The sequence below is a fragment of the Trachypithecus francoisi genome, unplaced genomic scaffold, assembly GCF_009764315.1.
Source record: "Trachypithecus francoisi isolate TF-2019V2 unplaced genomic scaffold, Tfra_2.0 Contig00725, whole genome shotgun sequence".
Taxonomy (NCBI): Eukaryota; Metazoa; Chordata; class Mammalia; order Primates; family Cercopithecidae; genus Trachypithecus; species Trachypithecus francoisi.
In genome coordinates, this window is record NW_022680851.1 from 1 (window position 1) to 10,753 (window position 10,753).

The following is a 10,753-nucleotide window of genomic DNA, read 5'->3' on the forward strand; positions in this document are numbered from 1 at the left end:
ACGCCTTTGCCAGCAGCCTGAAGCCAGAGCAGGCTTCGCCCTCCACCCACTCCCACACCACCAGTCCCCTGGAGGAGTTCAAACGGTAGATGTCCCTTGCGGCTTCCCACCACTGCTGTCTCCCCCGCTTTCCCCTCCTAAGGTGTCGCCCACAGCAGCCTCTCCCCAGGGCATGGAGGGCAGGGTGAGGGGAGTCCCTTTCTGCTCACAGCGCACGTGAGGCCTCTCCAGGCCTAGGCAGGTGCCCTCTCTCCCCACCCAGTTGGCTCCCAGAGCCTCTCTCTCCAGACTGGCCAGAGAGGCCCCATTGTGCTTCCATCTCTTGCATCTCATCTTCTTCAACCCTGTCTGGAGAAGAGCTGGGGCAGCCCTGACTGCCAGGCCCATTAGGGCCAGCAGAGTGGGCTGTTTGTATGGGACTGAGGTGAGGTGTGTGCAGGAGCGGCACTGACTTGGCCGCCTGCGTGCTGTGTGTCCTTGGGATGTTCCCTAAACTCTCTGAACCTTGGTTTCTTCCTCTGAAGAATGGGGCTGAACCTCCCGGAGGTGCCCAGTGCTCTCCCCCGGCAGAGCCAACCCTCACTGATGGGCGCTGTGGGCTCACCTGTGAGTAGGGCGTCCTTACTGGGCAAGCAGCAGATGACCCTCCTAATCCCCTGCAGGGCTGCTGTCCCGAGGTTCGTCCAGCAGAAACTCTACCTATTCCTGCAGCATTGCTTTGGCCACTGGCCCCTGGACGCATCGTTCAGAGCTGTGAGTGTTGGCCTCGTCACACATGTGCCTGTGTCCTCTGTGTTCCCTGAGGTGGGAGGTCCTCTGGGGCAGATGAAGGAGGAGAGCAAGTGTTTTCCCAGAGGCCTTGGCAAGGAGGGGTCTTGGAGGGCCACATTGTTCTTTCTGTTTGTTTCCAAATCCAACCCTCAGGAAAGCCCTGCCCTGTCCCACCTGTCTGCTGCAGGGCAGGTTCCTACCCTTGCCTGACCAGGGAGCACTGTGCCCCCTGGGCTGGGAAAAGGGCACCTATGACCCTGGCTTCTGGAGGGCCAGCAAGAGAGCCAAACCTCACAGAGCTGTGTACGTCTCTCCTGCGCCCTCTGGGTGACGTGGGAAGAGCCAGTCCTACCCAGCTGCCGCCTGGGACCTGGGCTCCAGGCCACCAGAGGATTTGGCCCCCAGCCACTGAGCCCTCAGCACACACCTCCCCCCACAGGTCCTAGAGATGTGGCTGAGCTACCTGCAGCCATGGCGGTATGCGCCTGACAAGCAGGCTCTGGGCAGCGACTCCCAGCCCCGGTGTGTGTCAGAGAAATGGTGAGCCTCAGCCCCTCTCACAGACATGCACGGGCTCCCCCAGGTGGATATTGCTCCAGTGGGTGGAGGCCAGGCCAGAGGCCTGTGCTGGGGTCAGCCTGGCCCTGGCCCCCATGGCCGCCTGCAGTCCTCTCCCAGCCCCTGCCGAGTGGAGCACAGACCAGCCCTTCCTAGACTGAACTTTGCCAGGCCCTAGAATTGGTTTCTCATGGAAGCGGTGGGTGACCCATCCTGCCCTGTCCCCTCTCCCTTCTGTCCCAGATGAGTGTTCAGCCATCCCCAAACTATCCCTTGACGCTCATCAGCACAGAGCAGAGCAGTGGTGATCAAGCAGGGAATGAGGGAGGCCGCCTTCCCCTCATCCCCTGCTTGATTCTTACAGCAGACCCCCAGGCTTCTGTGGCACCTCACATGGCCACTGACCCCTCCCCTCACCCACGGCCTTCCCCTTTGGACCCTCTGGGGGATCCTCCCTCAGCCCCCTCAGGCTTTGGGCCAGCCTCTGCCATGGTGGCCTCCGTTCACTTGGAAAGGGGACTCAGCCTTGCTAAGGATGTGGTGTCCTCAGAGGGCCTGGGTCTTACCTGCCTCTGTCCTGCCCTCCCTGCCTGCCCATGGCCCCTGAGTTGTCATCTGGGACAGCTTGTCACCTTGGCCAGGGAGAGTCTGAAAGCCCAAGGGTGAGCAAGGGCATTAGGGACATGGACCAGCACAGCCCCCGCCTCCAGTTGGAAGACTGGCCCTGACCTGCCACCTCGGTCCCCAGGGCGCCCTTTGTCCAGGAGAACCTGCTGATGTACACCAAGTTGTTTGTGGGCTTCCTGAACCGCGCACTCCGCACAGACCTGGTCAGCCCCAAGCATGCGCTCATGGTGTTCCGAGTGGCCAAAGTCTTTGCCCAGCCCAACCTGGCTGAGATGATTCAGAAAGGTAAGTCGTCAGCCTGGGCCAGCCGGGTAAACGTCGACCAAGCCAGACCAGGGCCAGGCCCTTAGCTGGAGGCGACCGGTCTTTAAGAGGGACCCACACGCCCAGAGTGGCTAGCAGAGGGGGCTGTGGAGACTCCTGGGACACATCTGTATGGTGAAGTCTGAAACCGGCTGGATCCTGCCTGCCCTGCAGCCACCAGGCACTGGCGGGGAGGATGGCAGTTGTGCCCACAGAGGGGGACTGCACGGTCCAAGCTGCGGCCCTGTGGCCCCGCCGTTCTGCCTGGCGACTCGTGGTGGTCGCTTGAGGAGGTGAGCCTGGACTCTGCCGTGCATTCATCCTGGCTGGGTTGGGCATTGGTTTCTGTTCCTCCTGCTGTTGTTTACCTCCTGCAGACACTGTTGGGGGTCTGTGAGCCACCAGCTCCCCCACCTGCCCTCCTCAGCCACCTACTGTGTGGGAGATGCTGCCAGGCAGGGCCTCAGGAGGACACCCCTGGGTCACGGCTCCCCAGACACCTCGGAGGCACCTCAGAATTCTAAGTCGGGTACTCTGCCCCCAGGAAGTGGGTGCCAGGTTCGACCATCTCCTGCCTTCTAGGTGAGCAGCTTTTCCTGGAGCCAGAGCTGGTCATCCCCCACCGCCAGCACCGATTCTTCACAGCCCCCACCTTCACTGGGAGCTTCCTGTCACCCTGGCCACCCGCAGTCACTGATGCCTCCTTCAAGGTGAAGAACCACGTCTACAGCCTGGAGGGCCAGGACTGCAAGTACACCCCGATGTTTGGGCCCGAAGCCCGCACCCTGGTGAGTGGGCCGGCGGTGCCTGTCCTCAGGGCCCCTGGAGCCATGTGGCTGAGCAGAGCCAGGGAAGTGCTGTGATCCGGCAGGAAGGAGGGAGGCTGGGTGTTGATTTATCGCCGTATCTCCTTCCCCCGTTTTAGTAAAGTCTCAATTTTTCCTGATAACGAAGGCAGTGTTTGTTGGGAAATTTCAAATTTAGATGATCATCCTTTAGTCTTTAAAAGTCCTCCGGTGGAAGCTGCTCCTCCCGACGCTCAGCAGTCTGGCTGCGCATTGCTCTTGGGGCCCCCGGCCAGCCTGCCTGGGTGGCAGCACAGGCCTGTCCTGCTGGTGACCTGGTAACCTGCCCGCACCTCCCTTGCAGGTCCTACGCCTCGCTCAGCTCATCACACAGGCCAAACACACAGCCAAGTCCATCTCAGACCAGTGTGCGGAGAGCCCGGCTGGCCACTCCTTCCTCTCATGGCTGGGCTTTAGCTCCATGGACACCAACGGCTCCTACCCAGCCAACGACCTGGACGAGATGGGGCAAGACAGCGTCCGGAAGACAGATGAATATCTAGAGAAGGCCCTGGAGTACCTGCGCCAGATATTCCGGGTACGACCTATGGGACCTGCCCCACGGCCATCAGGGTCCCCTTCCCCGAAAGATCCACTCCACCCAGCCTGTGCTCAGCCACGTACCAGTCCCAGGCCCCACACATACGGACCCAGTGTTGTGGGAGGCAGGCCCACACCTCGAGCGTCATATCTGGGTCCCCTTGTTGGCGCTGTTGTAGGCTGGTGGGGTGAAGACTGGTCCCCTCCCTTCATCTTGACGCTGAGGGCAGAGGCACTTCTCTCTGGCAGCTCAGCGAAGCACAGCTCAGGCAGTTCACGCTCGCCTTGGGCACCACCCAGGATGAGAATGGAAAAAAGCAGCTCCCCGACTGCATTGTGGGTGAGGACGGACTCATCCTCACGCCCCTGGGGCGGTACCAGGTGAGAGGCCCGTGTCTCAGAGGAGCATGGGCTGGGCCCTGACCCATCCCTACCTCCCTCCTCCCTCGTGAGCAGAGGCCATCAGGCTCCTCTGAGTTGTATGTGGGGCTGTGTTTTCTCACCCGTCCCTATGGCCTGGCTTTCTAGATCATCAATGGGCTGCGAAGGTTTGAAATTGAGTACCAGGGGGACCCAGAGCTACAGCCCATCCGCAGCTATGAGATTGCCAGCTTGGTCCGCACGCTCTTCAGGCTGTCGTCTGCCATCAACCGCAGAGTGAGTGGGCAGGAAGACTGGCCTGGCCTCTTCAGAGAGGGTTCTGGATGCTCCTGCCCCGGGTGCAGTCCCGGGGTGGCTGGTGGGGGTGGGGCACTGCTGTCCTGAGGCCTATGGTGCCACCACCCCACACCCCCATGCCTCTGTGCTTCAGTTTGCAGGACAGATGGCGGCTCTGTGTTCCCGGGACGACTTCCTCGGCAGCTTCTGTCGCTACCACCTCACAGAACCCGGGCTGGCTAGCAGGCACCTGCTGAGCCCCGTGGTGCGGAGGCAGGTGGCCGGCCACACCCGTGGCCCCAGGCTCAGCCTGCGCTTCCTGGGCAGTTACCGGACGCTGGTCTCGCTGCTGCTGACCTTCGTGGCCTCTGTTCTGCATCGGGCCCCTCCCATGCACGCTGCTGCTCACCCTGGGCTACGTCCTCTACGCTTCTGCCATGACCCTGCTGACCGAGCGGGGGAAGCTGCACCAGCCCTGAGGGTGTCAGCTGCCTTCAGAGCAGGCTGGGGGGATTTGCCACCCAGCCCCACCCTTGGGCCTGAGAGGACCTGGGAAGCCCCTCCAGGAGGGAACACGGTCATCCTCGGGCTTCCGGAGCAGGGTTCCTGCAGCCGCAGAGGCATCTGGAGGAAACGCAACCAAGAAGGGAAGGCAGGCGGGGCCCAGCAAAGGAGTGGCTACCAGGGCTCCACAACCACGCTCTGTGAAGGCGCAGAGCTCAGCGCCGGCCCCTCCCTCCCTCCCTCCGCCAAAGACTCATGGCCCAACCAGCTCTCGGGGCCTTTTTCCAGCGCCCATTTGGGTACTCTGCCGCACTAAGCTTGGGAGCCAGCCTGCCAACAGCCGCCTGGCCTGGCCTCCCGACTGGTTGGCCTTGAGGTGGGCAGAGCGGGTTGTGGCGCCTCCTCTCCCTGTGTGGGACCAGGACGGTGGCTCAGCCTCCACTCCAGGGAAGAATCAAAGTTTCTAGAGTCGTGAGAAAACTATTGAGAGTGGCTGTCCTCTGATTCCTCACTGTGAGGGATGTTCTTCATGTTCTCCCAGCTGTTCCAAGACTGGGCCGTAGAATTCCATGTTTCAGGAGCCTAAGACCCGCCCAGAGCCCAGGTGCTTCACCGCAGACCCCAAGCCATCGAGCACATCGCCCAGAGCAGTGGCCAACATCATGGACCCCTGTGCCTTGTCACAGATGGGTGCTGGTCCTCAGGTGTTGCAGACACTGCTGGGTCCATGGGGTCGGATTCTGCCAGTTTCTGCTCTGCAGCCAAAGATGGTCAGAAGCATTGTCGCTTCACTAACATCAAGTGCTCAAAGACATGGCAACTGTTTGATGGTACTTAAGTATTCAAAATGGACGACAACTGCAGATTCTCTGACAGAAACCAGCACGGGGTCTTCACCTTCCTTCACCCCACAGATGACACACCAGGGACAACAGCATCTCAGTGGCGATTTCCAAACCAAGCCTTTGTTTTTGGTGTGGGGGTTTAGGGGTTTGCTTTAATGTTTTTCAAATTGTAAATGTTGGGCTTTGTATTTTGATGTAAACAGAATAATGGCATTTTAGGGCCTGTGACCAAAAATCAAGCTTGTAACTCGACCATGGATCTGAATAAACCTGTCCTTGCTTCTGAGTCTTCTGGCACCTGGGCTCAGTCTCCAGGAGGTTCACCTGTACAGAGTCCCTGAGCACACGGGGGCTGCAGGAACAACTGCTGGGCACCCTGTCGTCCCCTCCCTGCAGTGTCCACAGGCCTGGGCCTCTGGCTTCCTATTCTTTCCTCTCTCAGAGGCACAGTAGACTTTGCCCCATCTTTACAAAAGATGCAAAAAGTTAGGCATGGTGGCTCACGTGTGTGGTCCCAGCTACTTGGGACACTGAGTTTGGAGGATCGTCAGGACCCAGGAGGTCAAGGCTGCAGTAAGCCTTCATCCCGCCACTATACTCCAGCCTGGATGACAGAGTGAGACCCTGTTCTCAAAAGCGGACCTCCAGGAATGTGTGCTGCCATGTCTGTGGCTTCCAGAAGCTCCAAGGATTGCGGGAGTTGCTGGGGGCCGAACTGTCTGGCCAGGAGCGGGGGTGCAGACAAAAACATATTGAGAGCCAAGAACAGCAAAGGTGAGTGAGGGGGCAGGGTCTTGGTGGCTGGGACCTGGACAGTGATGGCCACAAAGCCAGCTGGTGCTCAGTGGCTCCTGCCTGGGGAGCGAGGATGGCAGCAGGCAACTAGGACCTCGCCAATAAATTGGGATTTAAATTGACGAGCTTTCACTCTAGAGAAAATGCTGGGACGAGAGCAAAAGCAAAATGCAGTTGGGGGGCCCAGCCAGCAGGCCCTTGTGAGGGACTTCCAGGGAAGGCCTGTAGTTGGAGTATCTTGGGAATCAGTTCTGTCTGGGGCACAAGGAGGATGGAGGTCAGGCTGGAGGCAGGAGCACCTGCACGTTCTCGTCTCCACCCCTGGATGCCTCCAGAGTGGTCTGCCCTAACTGCCACCTCCACCACCGCCTCAGCTCCTAGGACGCCCTTGACTTTTGCCATTGGGCCCCACTCCCCTGCTAACAGTCCAAATCCAGATGCTTCTCTGACCAAGTGGCCCTGACAGCACAGCTTCAGGCTGTACTGATATCACCCCTGCCCCCTGCACCTCCGCATTGTTCTTGCCCCGAGGCAGTGCTGTTCCCTGGGGCCCATTCATGGCCCACTCCCTTCCACGACCAACACATTATACCTCTAGGATATACCAGCGCCCCTGTGATCTGAGGTAAGTCAGATTCTGATTGTGCAAGCAACTCACAAGCAGAGGCCCTGTGCAGTCAGGAGAAATCTATACCTTTCCCCTTGGACATCCAACAGCAAGTTAGATCCCCTAAAGGCCAGCTCTCACCAGTAACCCTGACATTTCCAATATAAATGAGAGAGAACTTTTTTTTTTTTACTGAGACAGTGTCTCGCTCTGTCACCCAGGCTGGAGTGCAGTGGCGTGATCTCGGCTCACTGCAAGCTCCGCCTCCCGGGTTTACGCCATTCTCCTGCCTCAGCCTCCCAAGTAGCTGGGACTACAGGCACCCACCACCACGCCCGGCTAGTTTTTTGTATTTTTAGTAGAGACGAGGTTTCACTGTGTTAGCCGGGATAGTCTTGATCTCCTGACCTCGTGATCCACCCGCCTCGGCCTCCCAAAGTACTGGGATTACAGACGTGAGCCACCGTGCCCAGCCGAGAACTCTTTTTGAGACAAAGTCTTGCTATATTGCCCAGGCTGGAGTGCACCGCACCGTCACGGCTCACTGCAGCCTGTAACTCCTGGGCTTACGCAGTCCTTCCGCCTCAGCATCCCAAGTAGCCAGGACTACAGGTATGCGCCACCACACCCTGCTAATTTTTAAATTTTTTTGTAGAGACGGGGTCTCACTGTGTTGCCAGGCTGGTCTTGAACTCCTGGGCTCAAGTGATCGACCGCCTCTGCATCCTGAAGTGCTGGGGTTACAGGTGCGAGCCACCACACTGGAGAGAGGACTCTTATGTAGCCTTCACTGTAAAAACTAAGCTAGCTTCCCTTGACTTCCCAAACCAGAATTCCTAACGTAATTTTCTCAAGTCACAAGGTGCCAAAACATATCAAATTATTTCCCAGTCAAGAATTCCTACTTTTGGCCACATGCAGTGGCTCACGCCTGTAATCCCAGCACTTTAGGAGGCTGAGGCAGGAAGATCACTTGACGTCAGGAGATCGAGACCAGCCTGGCCAACATGGTGAAATCCCATCTCTACTAAAAATATGAAAATTAGCTAGTGTGGTGCATACCTCTAATCTCAGTTACTTGGGAGGCTGAGGCAGGAGCATCGCTTGAACCTGGGATGCAGAGGTTGCGGTAAGGCGAGATTGCACCACTGTACTCCAGCCTGGGTGACAGAGACTCCTTCTAAAAAATAAATAAAAAATAAAAGTGATAATTGGCAGCTGGTGCCAGGGAGAGGCCATTTCCAGATGGGCCACACCTATTTCGCTAAAGTGTTAATCGAATGCAGATTCCAGGGCAACTTCCCAGGCATGTGCATTAGGAGACAAAGTGGTGGAGTATGACCTTCTGGGGGCATCCCACCCAAAACCCTCAGATGGCATGCATACGGTTTCCTAAACACACTGTGAGTGCTCTCCTCCCAAGGGTAAGGAGGACACTATACATACGGGCAGCCCACCCTAAGGGAAGGATCACAGGAAATGGGCCAGTCTAGAAGGTCCTAGGATCAAGGTTAAACACCACACTTGACCTTCATGTGCCTACTTAGGTCTCTTCCAAGTGTACTTTCCTTTCTTTGCTGTTTTAAAGCCTTTTAAAATACACTTCCACTCCTGCTCTGAAGCTTGCTTCGGTCTCTTTTTCTGCCTTATGCCCCTCAGTCGAATTCCTTCTTCTGAGGAGCCAAGAACTGTTGTTGCTAAAGACCCATCAGATTTGCTGCCAGTAACTTGGACACCTTCCACTGCTAACACTATTAACTCGAACACCTTCCACTGCTAACACAATAACACTTGGTTACTGTGTTTATTTGGAGAGTAAGTAGGGTTTGAGGAGATGTGTATAGGTGCCAGGTTGACAAGGGGTGAACTTGTGATGGTTAATTCTGTATGTCAATTTGTCGGGGCCACTGGATGCACACATATCTGGTTACACAGTATTTCCTGGCAGGTCTGGAAGGGTGTTTTCAGAAGAAATTAGCATTTAAGTTGGTGGTGAAGCAGCGACGCATGCATTTCTGGAGCAGCTTCCCTATAGCTTGCAGGAACCAGAGCGGGCAATAAGAGTCCCATCCTCCAAATCCTGGGGATCTGTGCTCTGATTGATGATGGTTGCTGTTGATTGTGAAAATGCAGACAAAGAGGCAGGCAGCCACTGCTGCAATCTCCACGGCTATGTTTGCAACCTCCCTCCTCAACCCTCACCCCTTCCCTGGGGACATACCTTCCAGGAGGTTTTTATGGATCAGCACCTCCTCCTGCCTTCATTTTTCTTTTCTCCTTCGGAACCAGATGTTTAGGACTAGGACGTTCAAAAGCAACCATACACCAGGCACAGTGGCTCATACCTGTAATTTCAACACTTTGGGAGGCTGAGGCAGGAAGACTGCCTCAGCCCAGGAGTTTGAGACCAGTCTGGGCAACATAGGAAGACAAAAAAAAAAAGCCAGGCATGGTGGTGTGTGCCTGTAATCCCAGTTACTAGGGAAGCTGAGGCAGGAGGATGGCTTGAGTCCAGGAGTTCCAGGCTGCAAGTGAGCTATAATTGTGCCACTGCCCTCCTGCCTGGATGACTTTCTCTCCACTCAGGAGATCCTCCCTCCCAGCAATAATATTGCTGCCATTCATTCCACTATCAATAAGCCATAATTACTGAATACATGTTGCTATAATTATTTTGAACACCCTGTCATCTGTTAAAAATAAGAACAATACAAGATTATGTTTTATCTTCATATCTTTCTTCTCTAATGCACTTCCCTTTCTTTAGATCCAAATTTCCTATATCATTTTCCTTCTTTTTTTGAGACAGGGTCTCTCTGTTGCCCAAGCTGGAGTGCAGTGGTGCAATCATGGCTCACTGCAGTCTCAGCCTTCTGAGTAGCTGGGACTGCAGGTGTGCACCACCATGCAGGCAAATTTTTTAGTTTTTTGTGGAGACAGGGTCTGGCTATATTGCCCAGGCTGGTCTCCAACTCTCAGGCTCAAGAGATCCTTCTGCTTTGGCCTCTCAAAGTGCTGGGATTACAGGCATGAGCCATGCACCTGACTTCATTTCTGTTGTGTTTTTGACTTCTTACATTTTCTTTTTGTTTATTGAGACAGAGTCTCACTCTGTTGTTTGGGATGGAGTGTAGTGGCAGGATCTCAGCTTGCTTCACCTCCTGGGTTCAAGTAATTCTTTGGCCTCGGCCTCCTGAGTAGCTGGGATTACAGACATGCACCACCATGCCTGGCTAATTTGTTTTTTTTTTTTTTTTTAATGGGAGTCTTGCTCTGTCGCCCAGGCTGGAGTGCAGTGGCACGATCTTGGCTCACTGCATGCTCTACCTCCCGGGTTCATGCCATTCTCCTGCCTCAGTTTCCCAAGTAACTGGGACTACAGGTGCCCACCACCATGCCCTGCTAATTTTTTGTATTTTTAGTAGAGACTGGGTTTCACCATGTTAGCCAGGATGGTCTTGATCTCCTGACCTTGTGATGCGCCCGCCTCGGCCTCCCAATAATTTTTGTATTTTTAGTAGAGATGGGTTTTCACCATGTTGCCCAGGCTGGTCTTGAACTCCTGACCTCAAGTGAGTTGCCCACCTTGGCCTCCCAAAGTGTTGGGATTAGAGGTGTGAGCCACTGCGCCTGGCCAACTTCATGCATTTTCTTTCTTTTATTTTCTTTTTTTGAGATGGAGTCTTACTCTGTTGCGCAGG

General features: G+C 55.9%; 1 protein-coding gene across 1 annotated transcript; it reads left to right on the forward strand.

Annotated features, from left to right (window-relative positions):
* The first annotated feature begins 6 nt into the window (after positions 1 to 6).
* LOC117088146 (sphingomyelin phosphodiesterase 4-like) lies at positions 7 to 5,936 on the forward strand. Its single transcript, XM_033219202.1, is given in 10 exon segments — positions 7 to 85; positions 663 to 753; positions 1,211 to 1,311; positions 2,078 to 2,241; positions 2,842 to 3,047; positions 3,409 to 3,642; positions 3,894 to 4,025; positions 4,173 to 4,301; positions 4,456 to 4,667; positions 4,669 to 5,936. Coding segments are annotated over 8 exon segments (1,281 nt in total). The 5' UTR covers positions 7 to 85; positions 663 to 753; positions 1,211 to 1,219; the 3' UTR covers positions 4,781 to 5,936.
* The last annotated feature ends 4,817 nt before the right edge of the window (positions 5,937 to 10,753 follow it).